This window comes from Dromaius novaehollandiae, chromosome 5 (genome assembly GCF_036370855.1).
Source record: "Dromaius novaehollandiae isolate bDroNov1 chromosome 5, bDroNov1.hap1, whole genome shotgun sequence".
NCBI lineage: Eukaryota > Metazoa > Chordata > Aves > Casuariiformes > Dromaiidae > Dromaius > Dromaius novaehollandiae.
In genome coordinates, this window is record NC_088102.1 from 61841339 (window position 1) to 61865968 (window position 24630).

Sequence of the window (24630 nt, forward strand, 5' to 3'; positions counted from 1 at the left end):
GGAGTAAAATTTGACCCTGAAGATTGCCTGGCTTATGGCTGCTGCTGCGCTTAACAGCCTCAGGCCTTGTGCCTCCCTCAGACACCTGCCAGAGAGCATGCCTGCCAGGTGTCCTTGGGCTGGGGGAGGTAAATAAGACTTCTGAGGATTTGGGGAGCCCCCATAAGGAGGGTTGGGTTGCAGTGCCCTGTGCGAAGCAGCTGTTCCCAGGATGCTGGCAGCCTGCAGCTGCCTGTGTTCCCTGCCCCATCTGTGCCAGCTGTGCCAAGGCTGCGGTGGTCCTGCGGGCTGTGGCACTGTCTGCAGGGCTCCCCATGAGAGGGCAGCATGTGGCCCTCAAGAAAAAGGCTCTTAAAGCCCAAGATGCCAAACAGCTATGGGTTTTGTTTGAGATCTTCTGCAGCAGGAGTCTTAAAGCCAAGTGTCTGCTGAAACTGGGGGCTTCGTTACCAGAACGGTTCAAGCGTGCTTCCGTCTTCCTGCACAGACACGTGAACGTACTGAGAAAACACTTCCCGCTATCCAGCGCTGGCTTCAGCAGCTCTGGTGGAGTCTAAATGAGTATTCCCTGGTCCGCTGCAAACTCTGCAAGATGCAGGAGCCAAAGAGTGAAATGTCATTGCTCATACTTTGCATTATTTTATACTTACAAAATGCAGACGTGGGGCCTAGAAAGGCCCATGCCACTGGGCCAGATACTGCTCCCTCTTCAGCTTGCAGTGGGAGGAGACCCTCTCCTGAACTGCACACTGTCCATCAGGGCTGTTGCCCTTCTCTCTAATTGCTAGTGAGGAAATGTGCAGGTTGCAAGTTATGATTTGCAGGCAGCATAAACCGCAGAGGAAGCTGGAGGAAACAGCCTGTGAATACGTAAATTCAGTGGATGTTATTTACTTCTGAGGACAGCGAGTGATTCTGGTGACCTGCCTGACCTGTTTCAAGCCCCATCCCTCTAGTTACTCAGGTCTTGCTGTGGTCAACAGTGGCCTCTGAACATTAGTTTTAGGAAATAAAGCTGTGCGTGTAACCAGCAACTGATTTCCTCCATCTTTTCAGGGAAACTCAGCTTTCCTGCTCAGCTAGATCACAGCTTGACTCGCGTCAGTGGCCGAGCAGGCGTTCTTGCAGCCAGTTAAGCCTCAGGGAGAGCAGGAGCGTCTCAGAGCACAGGTAATCAATAGCACCATCTGTCTCCCCTGCCACGCACGTGCTCCTGCTCTCCTGGGGAAGTTGGCTTCATTTTCAGAAATAGTGTGAGCTAAAGTATCTCTCAGTTCACTAGACTTGAAGGCGGAGATATTTAACCAAACCACAACATGGCAAACACAACCTTTCTGTTAGGAGAGTTGCACTGAAGTACTGTTGATGATTCTGTGCGTTAGCAAATATTAGCACTGAGTATCCAGTAACACGTCTCATTACATCTTACCAGTTATGAGCTGCTGCAGTTTTGTGAGTGCTGTGTGGAGGGGTACAATGGTCATCACTTAGACTTGCCGCACTTGAGAGCGTTGGAGTCTTGGCTTCATAAAATAAACACAGAAGCGCCACAGAGGTGAGAGATCCTGTGTTTGACTAACGCCGTGGTGACCTCTCTGACATTGTTGTAAATCACATTTTTATCTTAAATGGATAGTGTAAAATATCTTAGGCTCAAATTTTAATTTGTCTTAAAGACATTTTGGAACTTAAAGCAATTCACATCCTGAGTTCGTTGATTTTTTTTTTCCCAATGGGAAATCAGAACAATTCCAAGCTCTGTAAAGAACCTATGAAAAACAACCTACTCCCTCTTCTGCCCTCCGAAGGAGAGGTGCAAAGCTGTCTTAGGTTTGAACTCCATAAGAAGGTGGAAATATTTGTCAGATGAAATCCCTCTGTGAATACGCCTTTAACTGGTAGAGGCAGAAGAGGTTCACAGTCAGTCTTAAAATATGCAATAAGGATGTTTCTTGGTGAATCCCATGCTGGCATAAGCTGACATAAGCACTTGTTTTCAGGGCTTTTTTAGAAGAGCTGGGAAATTCTAATACTGCTCAAGTCATTTGCTCATTTTGTCACTGGAGATACCTTGTTATTTTTGTCCCCATCACCTGGTAAACAGAGTCTGCAATACAGGAACCTTTTGAAAAGCAGTGCTGTTTCAGCACTGAACTTACTAGCCATGTTCCAGAAACAAGGTGATCATTTTTGCTAAACTTAAATTTTGTCCTGAGATTTCTGTTCTCCAGGCAGTAAACTGTGTAGATCTTGCCTGAAGAGTTTCCCCCTCTCCCCAAGTGCTGCTATTCAGAAATCATAGTGCTGCAAAGCATCTACAACGAGAAATATCTTTGCAGTGGCTTTATGCTTGGGTAGAGGAAAATTCTCTAGCTAGAAAGCAGAGTATTGAAGATCTCTAAAAGCTCTCACAGCACCCATTACAAAGCTCCAGTTATGCTAGCAGCCAGCAGTCTTGAGAGCTTTTAAATGTGAAGGCTTTTACAGGGCCTGCATAACTCCTCCTAGGGCTGAGCGTTCCCTCCTGCAGCCAGGGGCCTTCAGGTGCCCTGTGCTTCACCACGGGGACACTTCCATGCCAGCCCAAACTCCTCTTCAGGCCACCCTTGTTTATCCCCGTTGCCCTGCTCGTGTTTTCAGAGCTGTCATTGTGTGGCAAGAGCAGAGCGCGGAGCCGCCGGCCTCAGACACTGCCATAGCAACAGCTTTATCCTGGAGCCAGGCTGTGCTTTGCAGCGCCAAAGACACAGGGCTACATGTCTATGGCAAAGACAACCTTAGCTAAAACCATCTTAGCTAGCAGGGATCAAGGCACTTTTTAGATGCTAGTGGGAAATGAGTTTGATCTGATCTCCTAGTCCACTGTGGGCATCTGCCCATGGTGCCACTTCTTTCTGAGAGTAATTTATTAATTTGGAAAGAAAGTAGGAGGGAGGAGATGACAGCCCATTGTTCTGTGTTTATGGCAATCTGTAGGTAAACGCTTACAGCTTCTGGCTGCCAAGTTAGAAGTTCAGTAAGCTACTTCCATGAATGTGGACAGGCGTAGATGTCACTCTGGGCCTCACATATCCCCTCTGCATCTCCACTGAAGTTCAAGGTGTTGACTCAAGGACAAATTTGGCCAGCTGCCTTATAACTAATTAGCCACATAGATCTAAAAGCAAACAGAGATCTCTCAAGTTTCCAAGGGTAATGTATACATTAAGCACTGAAAAGGCCTTGCTTCAGTACCATTGCTTGAGCTACAACTACCCCGTGTAGTTTTGTGTGCATACGGATATTTCACAGACTAAGGAGTGTGCTTTTTTTACCATGCTGGAAGAAGGAGTTTTGCCCAGAGAGCTGTCGCTTATAACCCCCATTCAGCAAAGCATTTAAGCAGGTGCCTAAGTGCACCGGTGGATCGTTGTAGGGGGCATTTAGTCCAAGAATGGACTCCTTTGTGTCCACAAAACATTGAAAAATTGCTGCTGCCTGCTGGTGTCACTGGGGCTTTGTACGGGGTGTTGTGCAGCGTTTGTCCCTCAGGCTGCAGAAAGTGAGAAGGTTGCTGACTGGGCAAGGAAGATACGTGGGGGCGAAAACAATGACGTTTTTATCGGAACAAATTCTGTGCAGTTCTTGCTCTTGCAACAGCTGGTTGCCGGTATCAGCAGTATCTGCTGCTTAGATACTCTGCTGTTTAGAGGCCATTAGTCCCAGGGCTAATGACAGTGGAAGCGCTGCAGCTCCCTGGGGTGGGGAGTCCATAACCACTTTGTTCGAGGTGGCTGTGAACCGTTTTGAGAGGCCACCGAAAGCAGAGTCGGCAAGAGCGATGCCGCAGCGTGCGGCTGCATTGTGGGAGTCTCCCCAGGTGCAGCCCGGTGCTCTGTGTTTTACCGTGCTGCTGTCAAGCTCTACCTTGCGCAGGTATTTCTGACTTTGCTCACTGCCGGAGGAAGCCTTGTGGGCTCTCGCGGGCAGCCAGCAGCGGATGCCTCGCTGTGCGGCACCGCGTGTCTCCTGCTCCCGCACAGCCAGCATCCCGCCCATCTGCCCCTGCCTCTCAAGGGGCAAGGGCAGGCTCCCCGTTATTCCTTGGCAGTTTCTGCCACCCCAGAGCAGGACCTGATGTGAAATGAAATGAATGAGCGCCCTCTTTCTCCTGCATTTAAGAGTTCAGAAATCTCCTTCAGCAGCACTGGAGTTCCTACATCTCCCTTGCTGGGCTGCTCCCTGGTCTCTCCGTGTGTCAGGCTTGTGGAAAAATAGAGGGGGAGAGGGAAAATTGTGTTTGTGTAGCATGAAATGACTCGCACAGTTTTTGCCTTAACTTTTAACAAGATCCCTCCTATATCTTTAATGACCTGAATGTAAAATTTATGGCGTGGAGTGCCCCAGCAGCGGAGGGAGCCTTTAGCACACAAGCTGCCTTTTGCAGGACAGGAGGGGAAGTGAAATCTGCTGAGATTCGGGAAGCCTGAATGATGTAGTTATGGTTGGCGCTTTGAATATAGGTGTAGCTGACTTCAAAATAAATATTTGCACTTCAACTCGGGCATACATGTAGGAGGGTGAGAACTAGCATGTATTAATATTTCTTAAAACGAATGATTTTGAAAATTGCATACTGGCATAATGATGATATCGCACAAAATAAGCAGAGCACGTATTGAGGAGGGAGCGTCCCCTGCCCTCTGCCTTCCAGCAGCTCCTGCCTGGCGCGGTGCCTGGGGAAAGCCAGGCCAGGGGCATCTGGGGGGAGAAAGAGGTGAGAGCTCATGTCCCTGCTTGAGAAGTGTGAGGGAGAACAGCTCTCTGCGGTGTTTTCAGCTCTGCGGGAGCCCTGTGGGGACCAGCAGCACAGTCTGCTCTTGCGAACGCAGCCGGTTGCACAGTGCTAGTCCCGTTTGGAAAGCATCTCCCCCGCTGCTGGCTTGCGCGCTCACCGGCAGGACGTCTCCTGACCCTCCGCCGGCCACAAATAGCTTGAAGCCACAAGCTGGCCATCACTGAGGTCCGCAGTAGCCACTTCAGAAGTCTCCCATAAGCCTCCCAGGAGACATTAGGACACACACCACTGTTTTCCTGGCCCAATGTTCCTGTGCATTCGTTTTTGAGAAGTGTGTTTCAGCCTCTCCAAACCAGGAAAAATATAAGCAAAGGAGCTCTTGCAAGACTTGGCATTCTGAACTCTGTTTCTGGCATGCGTGAAGTTTTCTATTCCTGAAGCTCTCATCCGTCTGTTGGTGCTGCATGCAAAGGGAACTGGAAAGGCAAATTAAGTGCAGACCCTATGGGAAGCTGCGCAGCATCCGAGTCGTGCTTCCATCCGCCCCGGCTCTGCCGTGCCCCACCGAGCACGTCTAAGGCAGCGGGCACGCGGGAGGGAAGGGGGCTGAGCCGCCGCGGCGCAGGGACGCGTCAACGTGCCCCGGGGTGGTGCCTGTGGTGGGGCCCTCGTCCCGCACCACCCCGGGAACGTGGGCAGCGGGTGCAGAGCTACTGTGCGGAGCGGGCTAAGTCTCTTGGGAGTTCCGACCTCCTTTCGGCTTTGTATATTATGGGATTTTTCCAGCTCTATCAATACTTGTGTTTTTTTCTTTTTGCTAGAAATGATTACTGTGAAGCTCTCTGAATCACTCTGGATTTTTCTGTCTAACTCTTTTAGAAAAAAGTGTTTTACCGTCTCTAAATTATTGCAGTTATTTGCCTGACTATGGTAGAGCTGACCCTTATATCCTGCTCTGAGGGACAGAATAATTTATTTTTCTACACCACTTATTGCGGTTTCATTTTCTCAAGCTCTTCACAGTCTTCCCTCTAGAAACTGACTCTTTCCTCTGAAATTTTGTCTTTGTGCTGGGATAAATTATTCTTTCTGGGACTCTTGTCTGCTTTTCCTGTTTCTGTGAAATTATACTGCTCTGTCCTTTCCTCCTCCTGAGTTTTCTGGGGCATCTCTTCAAGATATGGCAAGTACTAACAAAACACTTCTTTTTAAAGAAAGATGAGAAATCATTTAAAAAAGAAAAAAGGGGGGGGGCGACCCACTTCCTCCTCCATCTACTTGTTCTGTTTTGTTCACTGAAAGTGGTGATGAAACGCAATTGTGAGCAAAACTGTCTAGCTTTTCTTCCCTTACACTGATTAAGCTACAAGTGAGACTGGGTACTATGCCAGTGGAAATCAGCCGTGAAGTCGGGTATAAAATTGCTGGGGCTCAGCTCCCACCGCAGGCAGCGCGGCTCCTGCATGCAGGCAGGGCGCGTGGGTCCATCCCCCGGCGGCGGCAGATGAGCTGCGTGGCTGCTGCCCTCCTCGCATGGAGGCTCACTCCTGCCGTCAGCACTGCCTACCCACGTCCTCCAGCCGCGGTGCCGGGGGGGGTCTAAAAGCTGGGAGAGCTCTTCTTCCTTGGGTCTTATCCTGGGGATTGGTTTGGGAACCGAGGTAGAAGCGCCCCGTCCTTGGCTCCGCTGGGCCAGCAGGTGCCCGGGGCCCTGGGGAGAGCCGGTGCTTCTCCCTCCTCCCAGCGCAAGGCAGCTCGGCTCGCCGCCCTGCAGCCGGCTGGACCCAGCCCCAGCACGTGCTGTCTCCAGCATATGCCGTCCATCCGTCCGTGCCTGCGGCAACAAGTTCCTCGGCTTTCCAGCAGAGCAAGTCTGTCGTGGAAAGCAGGGCCAGCTCCCTCTAAATGAGAGGAATTTTCTCAGATCTGGACTTTTGAGTCCTCCTGTTGACATCAGCCTCGTTGTTATACTGTGTGGAGAAAACGCACGTGCCACTTTGGAGTTGGGAAACAGATTTTCTTGTCTACTGGGGCTTTTCTGGAGTGAGAAGTGTCAGCCAGGGACATTCCTGTCTCCAGCGAGCAGGATGAGAGGTTTTCTGAAGCGTGCTCTGAGTTAGGCACACCACCTCGGGAGGGAGCAATATCCCTGGCTAATCTGTTGCAAGCAAATGACCAACTTGAAAGTTAACCAGTGGGTTCAAAGTATCCACACCGAACTGGTGTTTTATTGTGGATCCTGAATAATTTGAGCAGATGATTTACTGCTCCTCCTCCTTTTCTCCTTCCCAGGATTAAACATCAAGATGGGAGTTAGGGTCTTTATCTCATATAATACTCTAAAGCACTGGGCAGATTTTCTTCTTATCTGTTGGCATAAGGTGTATTTATAACATATGGTGGAAGTGAAATTGTAAGACTCTGATAAAAAATGCTTGTTTGCTAAATTAAAACGTAGGCTGCATCTTGCTGCTGTAATATGAAGAGCACTTTCAGTGCTCCCCCTGCTCTTGAAGCTTTACTCTGCTAGCTGGCTGAGTGTTCGCTAATAGGCCAGACAGGCTACCACTCCACCGTGGACCTTTGTATTAAAAATTATCTTCTGGTTTCAGCAGAAGTCATTCTGTTTTCTTCTGCTCTCCCTTGCCTTTGGGAGAGTGTGGATGCAGTCGTACATCTTTGTTTAATCAAGTGGATAAGTGCCAAATACTTCCCAAGGTGAAAAATAAGGTGCTTTTATCATCTGGGGCATGTTTGCCTGTAGCAGAACAACAGCCCTCCTGCATGATGAGCCAAGCCAGTGCAGGGAGGAGAAACCACGTCCCTGCTCAAGCTGTCGGCCTCGTTATCACTCTGTAGATGTGGGTTCAGTGTGCGTGAGACAGCTTGGGTGCACAACGGCCTTTCGCGAGGCCGTGAAACCACGTGTTCCTGTGTTATCGTCTGCTGTGCCCTCTGATTTTTCCCTTTGTCTCCAAGGCCGTGCACGGAGGGGCCGAGCGTGCGGCTGCAGCCAGGGCAGCAGCTCATCTCTGGAAGCCTCTGTGCAGTGTGCTGCCTCCGCAGGCTCCAGGCGCTGCTCTCGGAGACCCTCCTGCCATGGGCTCCTCTGATGCCCTCGTGTTGACTGAGCTCGATGTCTGAGATGCGTCGAGATGCAGCAGTAGGTGGTTGGTGCTGTGCCTCTGCAGCGGGCCCAGGGGTGAGGGTGAGGGTGCGAGAGCCGGGCTGGCTGGCCATGGGCACGGGGCTGGATCCGTCCCGTCCCTGCTCGGCGCGGTGCAGCAGCCCTCCAGTGGGGAGGAGGCAGCTCCAGAGGACGGGGAGTTTGTGGCTCTGTGACTTAAAGCCACTCTGCCTTTTTGGCGTTTTCATTACTTGCATGTATTTAATTTTTTGATATAGCTCAATTCTTACAAGAAGAAAGGAATGTCTTTCCCTTGCTGTTATCAAAGGGGGCTGTTTTTTCCCCATTCTCACCCATCTTAATGTTGGTCTCTTTCTGAAGCACATTTCCCTGGCTCCCCCGTCCCTTTCCCTTGTGAGGCACCCAGAGACGGGACTGTTCTTCTGAAGCTGGCCAAGCCCCAGTGACATCTTCACGAGCAGAAAGCGCGAGCGTGGGCTGCGTCCGCGGGCAGAGCGAAGGCAGCATGAGGCAAGGGACGCCTGCTCCTCCTGAAGGTTAGATGCACCCCAGAAATTGGGCGTCACATCAATGCAGGGCTAAGCCCTGCTTTCCTGGTGCTTCCTTTCTATCACATTAAGGAGGACCTTTGGTTTAACGAAAACCGAGCCAGAACATGGAGGTGTTTCCAGACCTATACAGACAGGGAGCAGTACCTATTCTTTGCAGCAAATTGCTTGAAAACCAAAGGGTTCATGTGAGTAACTTAGTCTGCTGGCCGAGCTGCGGCATTCGAAGTGTTTGGGTCCTTTTGACAATAAAAGCTGTTTCTCTCTGGTAAAAGATACAGCATGTAAAAACTCGCTGTTCTCCTGCAGGCAGCCTCCAGGCGCTGAGAGTCCTGTGGGGAACCGGAGCAGATGGTGACAGCATGGATCCACATCTGTGGTGCTCAAGGAGACCCGAGGTGCTCGGTGCCCGACTCCAACGCTGGCGCAAGCTCCTGGGGCCTGCGCAGGGTGGTCGTGTGGCCGCAGGGCTGTGTGGCCGGCCATCCCTGCATCTGCAGCCCAGGGGTCAACACGTGCGCAGGACGATCGCTGTACTCTGCGAGGGGCCGGCCACTGTGCCCAGCTGGTTGTGAGCTGTGCCGGCACTCAGGGCTGTGCCTGGACAGTGCAGCTTGCGCCATCCTCTCTGACTGCCCCACATGAGCATAAGCTAGCTCCCTTTGCTCTTGGCAAGGCTGCGGGGAGTTTCAGGGAGCCACCACCAGTATGTTTGAAGTCTGCACGCCTGCCTGCCCCTTTTTGGATCAAGTCTACATAAAACAAACCGGTTCCCCTTGCAAAAGTCTCCTGGTGCAAAACGGCCCTTTGCTAAACCCCGCACCGAGTTGGAGAGCGGTGCAGGAGGTGCCTGTGGCTGATTGCTGTCTCAGAAGAGCTGGCGAGGAGGAGCAGCACTGACTGTTCCCCACGACTGAGCCCGAGCTCGCCCGCGGTGTCTGTGCAACGTACGGCAGCGTGCCTCAGCCCTCCTTCCCCGCGCTGCACTGGCTGGAGCACCTGCTGCTCTCAGCGCGTCACCAGGCGCCAGCTATAAAGTGCAGGCGGCAGAGCTTTTCACGGCTCATTCCTCTCCCGGAGGCGCATCCTCAAGAAGAGTGAGGCAGGCGCAGAGAGAGAGATGTTTTATTCAGGTATCCTGACAGAGCCGAGCAGGAAAGAAGTGGAGCTTCGGGAAGCCGCATCCCTCCGGCAGCAGAGGAGGATGAAGCAGGCGGTGCAGTTCATTCACAAGGACTCCGCGGATCTCCTCCCTCTGGACGGGCTGAAGAAACTGGGCACTTCGAAAGATACTGTAAGATTTATTCTGTTTGCTGAAAGGAAATGATGGGATTTAAGAAGCTGGTGTGTCGGTGTCTGGGTTTTTTTTTTCTTTTTTCCCCCTCCCCCTTATTCTTAGTGTCATTTTACTGTTAAGAGTGTAAGTTTGCTGCTTGTGGAAATAAGTGGAAATTGGTATAAGACTGAGGCTTTTGTATATAAAGAAAGGAAGTGGAATATGATGTTAGGTATTGCCAAGGTTGCTTTTTTGCTAGTAGGTGCTTTCAGATGTGTTGGGCACTCTATTTATTTATTTATTTTTGCATCGTTACACGAATGTCAGAAAATGGGATACAGTTTTCAGTACAAAAATACTCCCTAAATCACAGTAAATCAAAATGGCTTCATATAATGCATATACATACACACGTGTTTGCCTGTGATGCATATATATGCACAACACATTCATAAAAGATTCAGTAAAATGCAGTCACTAATACTTAAAAATATGAAATTGCTAAGATTACAATTTGATAAAGACTTATGCATATGTGTTTTTTAATAAAGGTGCTTAATTCTAGCTTTTAAATATATGCACATGTGATGATCCATGTGATCCTGTAGCTGGCATACAATATCCTCCATCATGTCCAGGGGCTAGGGAGCTCTTCCAGATACTAACATGCACAAATTTTTGAGCTTTCTCTAATGGAAAATGACGCTCAAGTGTAATATCAAAAGTTCTGGTGGAAAGGAATGAAATCGAGGAAATATACCGTACAGGGGAAAGCTCCTTTCTCCTCTCCTCCCAAATTCTTTCAAAATTCTTGCCATTTGTAACATAAAGTCTGTTTACTTTCTTTAATGTTTGATGTAGATTTATTGAAAAGGGTGACGCTTTTTATTATTAGTAGGGTCGTTCTGTTCTAGCACAGTCTTCCTGCTCAGCTGGCTTTGACTTGGATCCGTCCATGTGTGATAAGTGGGATGAGTTTGGCGTTCTCTGCATTGCACACAGCAGCATATTTTTGACATCAGAGATGTTTTGCAGCCCTGGGCCACGGAGATTGCTGCCGGGGGCAAGGCTTGGCAGGAGCTTTGCTACTCACCGTTTCATTGCAGCTGCCTGTCAGGGAGCTATAGCGTGCCTTTAAAGCGCGGTGGTGTCGTTACTGCTATTCCTTGCAGGAGAGCAGTGTCTAAATAACCCGCGTGGGTCTGCGACACAGGTTCCTGTCTGAGTGGCCAAGCAGGACGTGGTGGCAGGGGCAGGCGCCGGGCGGCCGAGTGGGATCCCAGGCTGGCCCCGAGCCGAGTGCCGGCTGCGGCCCTGGCCGCCTGCCGGGGGTTTCCCGTCCCACGCTGGGCACTGCTCCTGCTCTGCGCTGGGAACGCCGGAGTTTCCAGAGCATTCGGAGACCCCTCCCTGCCCGTGACAACATGACAGCATCTTCACGTCTCAGTGCAGGGCAGCGGTGATCGTGCAGGTGGAACGGCTTTTGGTGTAAAGGGATGATGTGCCCAGATAAGTATTTCCCATTATCTATGTTATGCCTCGGATATTTTTCAGTATAATACTTTGGGCTGGACCATACGCTTGTAGCTGCTAACTCTCTTCATGTGTTATGTTTGTCTGTATAAAATGAGACCGAATTATAGCGCAGCATACATTGGATTTTGGCAAATAGATGGTTAGCTCAGTTCTGAGCAGAAATATTTTTGTTGTGATGCCTCATTATTAGCCACCTTCCTGAAGTCACAAGTACTTGGCTTGTTTGACTTCTCCTATGGTGCGAGAGGCAGCCAGCTTACCCAGTGCTATATTTTTTTCTCCGTTGTCCAGAAGACTTTCTGTTTTCAGGGCAGGGATGGGAAGTGCTTGGCCTTGTTTGTGCTCTTCCCGCCAGGCTGACACTGCTCTGCACCACAGGCACTCGCTTCTTTGTGCATCACGTTTTTGATTTGCCTGTTTTATAAGAAACTTCCCTCAGGCCGGTGAGGTGGAAAGCAAGTCCTTGCTGTGTGCTGAGCAGAGGCAGCAGCTCTGGGACGCGGCCTCCCCCGGGCTCCCGCTCCACCTCGGGGCTGGCATCGGGAGGTGGGTGCTCGGGGAAGGCTCTGCGTATCGCATTGGCAAAGGGCGGAGCGGAGAATTGTCCTGCTTTGCAGAATTTCCTAGTGTCAGAGCCTATCTATGGTAGTTAGTGCCAAAGGGGGTGTGCGACAGCCTCCAAGAAAGGCAGAAAAAGGTGCATTTCCTTTCTGAATTGCTGGAGAACTGCTGCAGTTATCGCAATGCATGTGCAGAGGCGCTGTGAGGTATTGAAAGGAACAGCCCCGAGGTGCAGTACTCAGCTCTGGCCTTCCCTGGGAACGAGGGAAATTCCCTGCAGGTCGTGCTCCTGCAGGGCGCCCCAGGCCCCGTGCCCCCACGGTGGCGGCCGTCCTCGCCCTAGACCCAGCGCCGCGGCTGTGAGCGAGCGGAGGCCGGATGAGCCTCTCTGCCTGCCGGGTGCGCCTTGCCCTGGGGCAGGCGCAGGGCAGCGGGGAGCGTCACGGGGTGGCCGTGGCGGGCAGGGGCAGGCTGCCGGCGTTGCAGCGGCCCTGTGCCACGCTGCGGCATTCGCCCGGCGTGCTCTAGGCGGGGGAGACGCGAGCTTTGCTCCCCCACGCTGCGGGCACGGGCCAGCAGCTAGTAACGGCCTGAGGAAAGGCCGGGTGAGGAGAGGGAAGGAAAAGCTGCTTTTGCAGCATCTTGGATAATTTATTTAGATGCCTCATTGCGTTGAATTTTTGCTCTCTGCCCTTTTAGCATATATAGATCATTTTCTAATTTACAGCCCATTTGCTTTTGCTCTGAGAGGCCCTGGCTCATTCTGATGTAGGAGATCCCTCCCTTTCCACCCGCGCAGCAAAGCTGGCAGCTTCCTCCCGACCCTGGGGAAAGGCATGGGGGCAGTCGGCTCGTGGGGCCGGATACCCAAATTTGCCTGCGTGTGCGGCAGGTGTCCACGCTTCCTCTGCCGTCAGCAGGGGCCAAGCTCTGATGGAGCTTGTGGTCCAAGGCCCGACCACTGTCCAGACACCCGGGCGCATGCGGGGCCGCCCAGCAGGCACCTCTAGCCAGCGCCCTCATCCTCAGCCAAAGACGCTCGATTTACTGCTGATAAATCAAACATGAGAAAAGTTAATACAGGAACACTTCAGTAACGGTACGGTAATTAGCTTTGCCTTTAGCAGCTCATAGACCCACACAGGGTGCAGGGGCGTAATGCATGATAAAAGCAGGAGCGGGGCACCTGGGCCGAGTGGATCTCCAGCTGCACCACGACCAAGCTGGAGATGGGCACGATCCCATGTCGCGCTAAGGAGCGAAGCCTCCAAAAGGCGGTGACGACACTCAGGCGGAGGCTGGTGAAAGGAGAGGTGGATTTGGCTGAGGGATGGGAAGAAGAGAGAGAAATGGGCTGTCTCCTGCGAGGAGCCCTGCTTGTCTGTTAAAACTCCTTTATTCTTCTATTCAGGCGCAAAAGAGAGGACTGGCCTGGTGCGAGGCTCTGGGAGGGGAGGGACCGAAATCCTCACGGGGCCCCGACCTTCACCTGAGTGAAACCACTGTGAAGGGTCTTGTTGTTCCCAGATCCAGCCAAAGCAATGGGGAGCCCTGCCGAGGAGATACGTGCTGCAGGCTGTGACTGCTTCTTTGTTTATGAATTACAGAGGAACAAAATCGGGCTAAGTTATTTATGGTTTTGATGGACACACAAAAATTTCTTTTAGGCTTCCACTGTGACTTTTTTTTCCCCCCTCAAAGCTCTCAGGGATGGAGAGGGAGATATTTTAGGATAAACATTCATGGTTGGTATTTATATTGTGTCAAACAATACCAGGAAATAACTTATTTTTTTGATTTACACAGTGGCATGTAGCATTTTATTCTTTCATAAAGCTCTTGAGTTCTGTGCAATGTGTAGAAAGATAGTACTTGATCATCTGGGTTGCATTAAACATTCACGCCAGCAGTACCAACACTAGATATTGCCGACCTAAACTAAAGGAGACCACTACTAACATACAGATCTCCGTTGCTGGAGAGGTTTTCCTTCTTTTCTTTCCATAAACGGTCTGCTTGCAGTTTTTCAGCAAAATGTGCATTTGCAAATGTCCCCTGGCACATTATCTGTTTACTGAAGCAGGAATCCATCACTTGAGTCATCTCTGTGACTAACATCCCTCACTCTGTTACACACAGAAGTCAAGGAAAATACAAGTTAAAGCAAACTAATTAACAGCCTTAGACAGAATGGTGCTGCAGGGAATCATTTCAACTCCGTTTTGCTAGATTATTTATGTATTGGAGCACGATGTGAGCAACATTTGTCCCTCTGAAGGCAGGAATCACAGGGGCTTTCAGAAGAACAAGCATCAACAAAAGATGGTCCTGTTTCTGGTGGCAACTCGTGTTCGCTGACTGTGGGATTTTTGTTCTTTCAGTGATGGACCCTGTATAAGATTCATAAAACTAGACCCTTACCACAGCTCAGGCTGTGACACAGCACCTGTATTTTTCACTTGAGAAAGCCCATAAATGGAGCTGGTTAATGACTGGTAGGAGAACTTGTAGTAAGAATTTTTTAGGTTGAAATCAGTGATAGATCACAATCTAAACAGCAATGATGAGTACATGGTGACTTGTTCTTCTCTAGCATGTTCTTGCAAAGGAACTTGGCAATGCATTTTGGGCCAGGCAGATCAAAAGAGCATCCAGACTGCCCTGGATTATGACCATTCAGAAATTTCTGTCAGTCCTAATTGCAGCTCACCGAGGCTGGATGCAAGGTGGTGACAAAAATGCGCCAGGCTGTCTTTCGTCCAGATGGGAAATTCATCCATCTTTCCCCAACTCTTTTATTTGATTTTTTTCTTTCTTTCTTTCTTTTTTTTTTTTGGGGGGGGGGGGGGTAATGTGAAGAATAAGTCCTCCAGATGTGTGTCTGAATGGCAGAGAAATATAAAGGATTTGCCATATAAGGACATACCATCCACTGTCAGCAAACCCCATCTTGCTTTTTTGCTCAAGTGCGTAGCCTTGCTGGTGATAACTGTGCTGGTTTTGCACGTATCGCTCCTGCTTCATTCATTTCTGAATTGATTTTCTTCATCCTTCAGTGCAGAGTTTGTTCCATTAATAGTGAAGCTAGTGTGCCTACTTTTAACCAAGTTAAGTAATAGCATTTTCTGTAGTTTAGTCTCATTGATTTTACTGGGAAGAAGGGAGTTCACCTGAGCAGTATGGTGATGGGATTTGTTGATATTTTTTGCGAGTAGAGGAGACAGCATACTGCTGAATCTGATCCCCCCTGCCCCGCTGCTGTGAGCACAGTTACGTTATCTCATTTACACAGTATCTGCTCTCAGGAGTGCCGGGCAGGGAGAGCATCTGCAACTGAAAATCATGATGAAGTTTTATTTCCTTCCAAGTCACAGAAGTAGGAACAGTGAAAAGTGGGGGAAAAAAGGAGGCTGTATGTTCCAGGGACCACTAGTATTTACTGCATCTACCTGATCTCATCAGTCAAGTCCGGTGTAGTTATCAGTGTTATGCCTACAGCAGAATCTGAAGCACCAACATTGCTTCAGTTATTTTAGGAAGATGCCAAGTTACATTAGTCTCTTGTAAGTGCTGTTATTTAACGTGCTGCGCAGCACTTTTCAGAGATGAGGCATTCAGGTCAAGGGTGCCTGCTCAGCGAATGAGAGCCTGTGGTTTTCAGAAGTATCCTAATCCCACTGAAATTCCCTCAGAATTAGGGGGCTTATTGCTTTAGATGCCTTTGTAGGTACACAGGAATATTTAATATGAAGGCAAAAATTCAAGAATGAGAAGGTAAGAAGGTCTCACCATCATCAAATTAAAATCACAAGGAAAGGGCAGCGTAAAGGGAGGAAGCTTAGCCAGGCAGAGAAATAAGCAGATCACCAGGCAGAGTCATTTCACCCCCAGCAGGGTACATGCATCTGTCCATGACTAATGTTAAATACAAAAAGGCTTTGGGAAAGCAGTCAGAGGCGATTTTGAGAGGGAACACGCTTGTCATAGAGAAAGTGAAAATGACATTGGCAGCGAGGAAAAGACCCGTGAATATGGGGATTCCTGGGCACATTCTTTCCTCGGGTGACTTTCCCTCTCCCCCTCCTCTCCCGTGGCAAGGCCAGGCACCCCGGGCTTCTCCTGTTTGCTCGCCCCTGTCAGCTAAATCGCTATGTGGAGGCAAGAGAGGCAGCGCAAAAGCCTTATATTAGACCAGATCCTGGTCCAAAGGCCAGACCAGGTCTGGCGATAGACAACATTTTTAGCCATTTTCCTGCAGCTGTGCCTTGTGTGCTTGCCCCCGTAAGAGCCGACGTACACACCCCAAATCGGCTTGTTCAGCTCTGCATCAGCTCGTATGAGGAGCACCGCCAGAGGCAGAGCCTGGACTCCGTTATGTCATATATCAGCAATAGCAGTGAAAGCCTCCGTGTGCATTCAGTAAGTCAGGAAGCCTTTCTCATAACTACTTGGTGCATGTAATTGGGAAGGTAATTTGTTACCTCTTAACTTTTCACGTAGTTGCAGAATTCCTGATATTCCTATCAACAGGTCGGGGTAGTTTCAGCTGAAACAGCATCTTTGAGAACCCAGACTTGTTTGGATTCCTGTTTAGAAATCTAATGTTGAATCTGAAGGGGGAAAAACATAGGCATCCCTCCAAATTCTGGTTAATACTTTAATATTTAATTTAACATTTAATATAATATTTAGTCTGAAATGAGAAAGTTTCTAATCCTGGGGAGAGCAGGACTCTAGGGCAGCGCTCGCATGAGAGCAGCAGGTCTGGGGCACCAAGGAGCCCACGGCAGGTTGGCAACGCGCATCACTGTTACTTTCCGCATGCTTTACCCTGCTGTCTCTTTTTGTTTGTCCTTAAAGCAACCGCATAATATCCTGCAGAGACGCCTAATGGAAACAAATTTATCAAAATTACGAAGTAGCCGAGGCACCTGGACTCCCAAGAACGATATCCCCAATAAGCTGAATCAGACCAAACTGGGCAGCTCCAAGAGGACGGAGGAAGAGGAGCTCATAGTGGTGAGCTGCCAGGTAACGCTCCCTCCCGGACATCCAGGGCTTTTCCAAATCCTATTTCTGACAGTCTCAAGCAGTGCTCCCATTTTCCTTGTTTCCCCATTTGGGATGCGAGCATAACACGTTATTTTGGCACAGCCTTTAGTTATCTATTAATGTCTTTGACAAAGACATTATTTGGACAAATCTCTGTTTAGCTGCAGAAGAGAAAGTAGTCAGTTGTAACGGCGATGAAGCAACTTGCAGCAGTTTAGCAGCCATCTTCCTCCCGCGCAGGTTGTGACACTGGTTTGGCTGCATCTGAACTTTGCTGCAGTGTTAAGAGCGGCTGGGGGGCCGTGTACGAATCCTGCGGTCCATACGTCAGCCACGGCATCGGCTGCTGCTTGCCCCGGGCTCATCCCTCCCTGCGGGCTGGCTTCGCCCCAGCAGGGATGCCGGGTACCACGAGAAGTTGGGGCTGCTGGGGCGGGAGGCAGTGAGCAAGGGTGCGGCGGGGGGGTTCAGATGCTCTTGGGTCCCGCCACCACTGCGGGTCGGACCGCGGGGAAGGCTGGCGTTTGCAGGGTGGCACGGCATGCTCCAGTGCGGACCTGTAACCGTGCGTCCCTCCTCCTCCTCCTCCTCCCCTCCCATGTGCGGCTTTTGCACTCTCCCCTCGCAGTGCGCTGGCAAGTTGCTGAAGGCTGTGGTGGACACCGGCTCGCAGTACAACCTCATCTCGTCTGCCTGCCTTGACCGGCTGGGGTAAATATCCGCTCCATGGGGCTGGATTTCTGTCTTGTGGTTTTGTTTTGTGGAAACCAGTGATGCCTGGCAGCGTGAGCAATGTGTTGTGGGCTGCATTTCCTAAGGGAGAGGGTCGTCCTGGCAGAGGCCAGGCATCCCTGCGAGCCCATAGGCCTCCTGTTAGAGCTGAGTTATGACTCGTTTGCTTCTAAATAACCTTGTAGGGAGCTGAAAAAAAGAAAACCACTTACAGCAACCTATTCAGCCTCTGAATAAATCCATTTAGAGGTTTGAATACATTTGTGATTTTTCAGTGCCTGCCGTGTTTGACTGTGCTCCTCATGAAATAACTGCAAGTCTCCCTGGCCTTCTGCGCGTCCACGTAATGCCCAGCACAGCCCTGCAGATCCCCGCTGCGAGGCACAGCCCTCCCATCCCTGCTAGGAGTGCTCCCGGCACCTGCAGGGTTTACTCCAGCACCCCGGTAAAGCAGCTCTGCAGTTATGCACACGCATGTGCTCCGGCTTAGACAGCTGCTGCTGCTCCCAGTGGCAAATCCTTCCTGTTAAACAGAGGGAATAATTTTCCTGGAGGAGCGGGGGGATACATTTAAGCAGTGGTAGGGAACCGATTCACAGCCATTCACAGCAAAACTCCCATTGATTTCCGAGGAGCAGAATCAGGGCATCAGTTCAGAGGGTATCAAAGAGCTTTTGGTGTTTTATGCCCCCAGAGGCATCGCTTTTTACTGCTGACTCGCAATGATTATGCAGGTGCGATTGTTCCCTGAGCGGTCCTGCGGGACCTCGAATGAAAAATGTCCATTTTCTGTAAAGACTGTAATTACTTATTTGCAGAATAGTCTGTAGTGGCTGGAAAGTGGCTGCACTTGCTACAAACCTGCCACAAACTAGGAAGCAGCTCAGCCTGGTTTACAGATTGTAACGGTGCAGGCAGGAGGGGGTCCATCCTGCACGACATTATATTGGCTGCTCAAAATGTCTTAGGCACACGCTGACCTGTGACACGTCATACGCCGTCCGCGTTACTCATTCGTGTCCCGTGTACTTGCTGCATCACCAGTCTGCTTTAAAAGTCCTTCCCTCCAAGGCGTGCATAGGTCTGAGCTGGTTTCTGCTCCCGGGTTCAGGGGTTTTCCTGCCGGCCTTGCGCAGGAGCATCGTTCGGGGCCGTGAACTAGGCCAGCCCTCCGCCAGCTCCTGCGGCCCCGCTGCAGCTCGTGCGTGCAGATCAGCAAAGTGGGTTAGAAACCAGAGCTTTGATGCCCTGCTTTTCCTGCCTGCGCTGCGGTAGGTCTCTGTGCAACAACAGAGCAGCGCTCTGTGACGTTTTGCTTCAAAGCAGCCTGGTGCGTGCGGCAATGAGAAAACATGGGTTTTGTTTAATCCAGCCGAGGATGGCAGCGGGAGAGGAGCTGTGCTGAGAGCGCTTGCTCTCGTCCCTGTCAGGGCAGGGAGGGCCCTGCCCTGTACTTCAGGGTATCGTGGTCTGTTTTGCTGGATGCTGCCGTGTGCAGCCTGGGCTCGGAGGCGACGGACTTGCCTGGGCCTGGGGGTCTCGTCACCTCGCAGCAGTGTGTGCCTAATGCAGGCCGAATGCTTCCTTTCTTTCTAAAACCCTTTTTGTGTTGTGTCCTGGTGCCCTCCAAGCTCATCCCCTCACCTCTGCTTAGACAATCAAAAACAAATACAGCTTTTAACCGAGAGAGGAGTTATTGCCTCTGACTGTATTACATTCTAGTTCAATTTAAAACACAAACTAAAGCTAAATAATTCATCAGTGTTACCAGAATAGTTCATGGAAAATAGACAGCAGAAATTACTGTACTCAAGATACCCTTTTTTTCCTCTTCTGAGGCTGCTGGGATTTATGTCACCGCTTCCTCTGAAGAAAGCCAGCAGTAATAGCCGCTAATAAGCGAGAATTGCACACACTGCCCTGGCTGTAAGGCACAGAGACAAAAATGCCGTTAGCCCAATGAGGGAAGTCAAAGTGAAGTATCGCTTGCTCCCATCAACACTAAATTAGACACAATTGTAGATTAGCAGCTTCTGAAGTCTTGAGGAAGTGTAGAAAAAGATTCCTCAGGTAAAGAGAAAAAGCGAGTCATTAATTACATTCAAAGCTCTGCTTTGTGCAAGGCCTCATCCTACCCAAGGCTATAACCTGGAAGTGTGTTATAATCTGAAGTGGATGTCTGCTGTTGGCTGTACACAGATCATCACAGAAAACTTGCCAGGAAAGCAGCCTCTGGTGGCAGCAGGGTAACAGGAGCAGGCTGAGAGCCCTCAACGCTTGAGTCCCCTTCGGACGCAGTTTTGTACCAGGACTGTTTTCACTGTGTAGGTTAACGGAGCATCTCAGGGCGTTCAGTAACGACGAGGAGAGGATTTCGTTGCCGCACAACGTGCGGGCAATCGGCCAGGTCGACCGGCTGGTCCTGGTGGTGGGAGCCGTCCCCGTGGAGTGCGCCGCCCTCGTCGTGGGTAAGTGGGCGACTGGTGATGGGCACTGGTGTCAGCCGCTGTCCCCGTGGGCGGCGTGCCACCGCCTCCCAGCACCATCCACACTGGGCGCCACTGGTCCGGGCAAGGGGAGAAGCTGGTCGTGTGAGCCAGCTGCCGGCACCAGGCTGCTTCCTGGCTGATGCAACAGCCCCGTCGCCCTCGCAAGGGCATCCTCCTGCTCTCCTTGTTCCCTCCAGCGTAACTCAGTCCCTGCTTAAACTGGTCGGTATTTAGCAGAGCAGCCATCAAGGAAGGGGGGTGATGCTTGCAAAGAACACTGGAGACCATTTTGCATGTATAAATCTGAATATATGTGTTTTTCAGAAGACAGTGAGAAACCCTTCTCCTTTGGGCTGCAGACGCTGAAGTCTCTGAAGGTGAGGAGATTTCTCCACTGTGGCTTTTACTGGTGCTGGAGAAACTGAGGCCGCTGCAAATTGCAGTTTTCCCCCTTACATAAAGACATTTGTTCTTTACAGTGTGTCATCAACATGGAGAAGCACCATCTCATCCTGGGGCAGGCCGACAGGGAAGAAATCCCTTTTGTGGAGGGTGACGCGGCTGTGGAGGACGAGCGGTAAGTCCGTTGCAAAGCTGAGCTGAGGAGGCACCTCAGCTGAAGGGGACAGCGGCGCCGCCAAGCCGGGCTGCGCCAGCCCCGCTGCACCCGAGCTAGAGCTCGCCGTGCAAATAAGGGAGCGTTTTCATCAGTTTGCACGCTTCTGCATCAAAGCCCCCGGCCTCTTCCAGTAGCCACCTGCTGCTTTTTCTCCAGTAACCACGGAAGAGTGAAGGCGGGGTGTTTACAGAGGCAGCCTCAGGGAAATGCCTCAGAAAATGTATTTTGTGGAGGCCATCAGGAAGACCCCGCGTGGGCTGAAACCCTGGCGGGCTGAAATCCTGGCAGGCTGAAAGCCTCTGCGCAGACCAGGACCCTGCTTTCTCTCTCCCTTGAAATATGAGTGTGGGAGGCGCACATCGTAGCTCTGCCACAACCGCAGTAACAAATTATTATTTCTTGCTGCTGCATTCAAGGCCATCCCCCCCCCCCCCCGCCCTGTGCAAAACTCCTACTAAATTAATTATCTTTTCTTTCCCATTTCAGCACTTCAGAGGCATAAGGAGAAACTGAAATGCCCCCACACGAGACCTTGACATCAAAGACCCTCTGTGCAGCTGTTCCAGATGAAACAGCAACATGCTGCTTTGGAAACATTTATACTAGGCTACAGCTTCAATTTAGCTAAATGAAATCCTGTTCAGTAGCCAGTAACTTAGAGATATTGTCATGTTTATCTATGGGTTTTGAGAAACAAATGTGTGCTTATTTTCTGGACTTTTCTATATACTGCCCTCTTTATTACGAACAGTCAGACAAACCTTACAAATTTCTCCTGATGAGAAAAATACTTTTTATAGTGACCTCCTATGAGTAATTGTATTCAGCTGTGATCAGAGGCTATCAGAATGAGATTTTTATTAATGATTTTTCCAGAGGCTAAGAGTTTATATTTGCTTAATTGATATTGCCACATTCAAATGGCCATTACTGGGCAGTTTCACAGCAACGTAATGATGCTAATACCATCCACGGGTTACGGTTTGTCCTGTTAGCCATATAATGAGGGCTGCAGCTGCCAGCTCGATGAGGAGGAGCGATTACAGCATTATTCGGGGTGAGGTTTGTCCTTGGTGGCGCAGAAGCAGCCCCACAGCAGTGGCGGGAGCGCGTGGCCGGGGGCGATGTCACCAGCTGCGCCGGACAGGCAGGAAAATTGCCCATTGGACTGAGCCAAAAAGACGGAAACAAGCACAAAATTTTACAGGTTGGAAAGCAGCAGATGCAGAGCCTTAGTGGTCTATCGTGAAGCAATGCTGTATTTTTATCTAGTTACAAGTCGCCTGGGATCTGTAAGTACAAGACTAACCTTGCTCACCCTCAGGACAAGTGGGAGTTTTCCCCAGGACCAGCATTTCCCCTGCATTTCCGCCCTGCAGCAGCAGGTTACTGCTTCTGCTGCTTCTCCCTTGCAGACCAGAGCAAATGCGCTGTGCTGCCTCGAGGAGCCTGGCCTCGTGTAGAGGCAGCTTTCTGGGTTTTTAAAAGCTAATGGGAATTAATTCCTGTCAACTGCTACAGCGGCATCTTTAAAATCTGGAATAATATCCTTCTGGTGAACAGCACCTGCTGAGGCGGGGCAGCAAGTCCCCCGGGTAGGTCTGCAAGGGGCCCCTTCAGCGCGGCGTAGCCAGGAGCGCTAACGCTGCGGCTGCCGCTTAGCGAAAGCACCTAGCGGCCAGTAACACCGTCAGCCATGTTCAGCCACCTCACACCTCCACTGGCATCACAGCTGGAGCTTTATCTCCAGCAGTGGGTTTGAACTTTTTTTCAATATTGGGTATTACTAGCAGATCTGGAGTATCCGTATTTTGAGCTATTTTCTATTTTGGTGATATGTTTCAGTGCTTTCTCTACATACAGTATTTTATATATTATAGCTATATACACACACACACACACACATATATATATATATGTACACACACACATACAGGGTTGGGCTGCCTAGGGCATCCCATCAATTTGTTGTAGAAATATTTCACTAAATATGAAATATATTTGATTATTTTATATGTTATGGGTTTGGTATTTTGGCACTTCATTCTTTCTGTGCTTATTATTGTGCTGAGTATCAAATTAAATCTAAATAAAGTTTGTTATTGCTGTTCATTTGCTTGTACCCTGCATATGCCAATTATTTGTTTTCAGTGAACATATCTACAGAGAATAGGAGTTCATTTTAATCTTCAGCCTGACTAGCCTCCACAGAGCTTTTGTGACTGCTGGGAATTGATCTTGTACTGTATGGAGACTGGCAGCTTCGCCACGCCAGCTAAATGGCATGCAGGATTTGTGGTAAAATACTAGCGTTTGGACTTCTAGTCTTTTGTTGCTGTGCATCTCTCTCGTGAAGAACACGTGAACTCCAGCATGCAATGTTTGAACTCTACCCTTTAAAAAGATGAGTTTGTTTTTGTGGAGGTTGTCTAGCTTGTTGGGACAATACAAGGTGGCTTAAGGTAATATGAAAGAAACTTTGTGAATTTTATGAAACTAGGAAAAGAAAGTGATCAGAAAAAAAAAAATCAAGCAAGTCATGCATATTGGATAATAGGTATGCAGCCTGAAACACAGTAATAAAAGAGAGGATGCTTAAGAGTAAAGTCTTCCCCAAAGCTTTTAATTCTGATGTAGATGCTTGCCATATCTGCAACGTGGGCTGGAGGTTGTTTAAGAGTATGTGGTTTCTCACTTGCTGATGAGAAATTGTCCTAGTGCCTGCTCATAGCTCCGCAGGGAAAGGCTTTGGTCGTGCAATAATACTCCAGCCACAGCAAAAGCTGCTTTCCTCAGCGCTGCCATGCCCTTCCTACCTGGGGCACGAAGAGGAACCAGATTCCAGCAATAAAGTGGAAGAAAAAATAAGGAAGAGAAATTTACTGACAAAAATAACTTCTCATTTTTCCTAGAGTTGTTACAAGTTTCCAGACTCGCTCAGATTATTTCTGACGCTGGAGAGCAGAGCCCTGGCAGGCGCAGATGAAAAACTGATAGGCCAGCACCCTCGGGGAGCCTGGCCTGCACTGCTTCCCCCGGCTGCCGGACACGCAGGGAAACCGTGTGGTGCCGCACCGCCGGGCCGCATGCAGAACCCCTGAAAGACCACAAGTTTTCCTGGCGGTGGGTCAAGCCTTTGAATCATTTATTGCTCGATTATAGCCAAAGCCAAATTACGTTCACTAGGACAGTGGAGGTGGAAGGGACCTCTGCAGACCATGGGCTGGTCCAACCTTTCTGTGGAAGCAGGACTCAGAGGCGATTACCAGGGCCTCATCCAGCCGAGTCTTGAGCATTTTCCAAGCGTTTCTTGAAGCCGACACGATGCGCACAAAGAGGAAGACATTAACAGGAGCCCTAGAAGGTCCATCGCAGAGCCTGAAGCTCACTTCAAAACCCAGCAAAATGTTTACAGTCTTGAAACCTAGGCTCCTACGATTAAGATGGACCAAGTGATTTAAGGCACCAACGCTCGCTGAAATCTTCAGAGATCTGGACTCCTTTGTGAGGATGGTCATCAGGCTCCCAGTTCACCTCTACGTTTTGGGTAATCTCAGGGAGCGTGACGTGCCCAAGGCCAGGCAATAGCGGAGGAGCGCCTTGGCTGCAGAGCAGGGCTTCACCGCTGGCTTCACTGCCTCCCCGCAGCGCTGCAGAGCGCAGTGCCTGCAGCATTGCCAGCGCAGCATGTCCTGCCCATCCAAGGGGAAATTCAGGGGACGTCTCCCTGCAGCGACGTTGTTCATGAGCATTTTGTACCCCGCGGGGGTGTCTCTCCACGCAGAGACCCCATGAGCTGCAGGGGACCTGTCCCCGATAGCTCTTTGGGGAGGCTGCTCTTATGCACCTTTCTATCACTGTTTTGCTGATGATGAAACGATGCTCAGCATGT

The 24630-nt window shown here is 50.1% G+C and overlaps 1 protein-coding gene across 1 annotated transcript; it reads left to right on the forward strand.

Annotated features, from left to right (window-relative positions):
- The first annotated feature begins 9539 nt into the window (after positions 1–9539).
- NRIP3 (nuclear receptor interacting protein 3) lies at positions 9540–23250 on the forward strand. Its single transcript, XM_026104377.2, has 7 exons — positions 9540–9767; positions 16707–16877; positions 17527–17609; positions 19959–20098; positions 20444–20496; positions 20599–20696; positions 21225–23250. Exons 1-7 carry the CDS (start codon positions 9594–9596, stop codon positions 21238–21240), a joined length of 735 nt encoding a protein of 244 aa, XP_025960162.1. The 5' UTR covers positions 9540–9593; the 3' UTR covers positions 21241–23250.
- The last annotated feature ends 1380 nt before the right edge of the window (positions 23251–24630 follow it).

Excerpts from the sequence above, each read along its gene's own strand:
- NRIP3 (XM_026104377.2), top strand. The coding sequence starts at position 9,594 with ATGTTTTATTCAGGTATCCTGACAGAGCCGAGCAGGAAAGAAGTGGAG. Across the intron at positions 17,610-19,958 it reads GCCTGCCTTGACCGGCTGGG|GTTAACGGAGCATCTCAGGG; the intron begins GTAAATATCCGC and ends TTCACTGTGTAG. Across the intron at positions 20,497-20,598 it reads AGACGCTGAAGTCTCTGAAG|TGTGTCATCAACATGGAGAA; the intron begins GTGAGGAGATTT and ends TGTTCTTTACAG.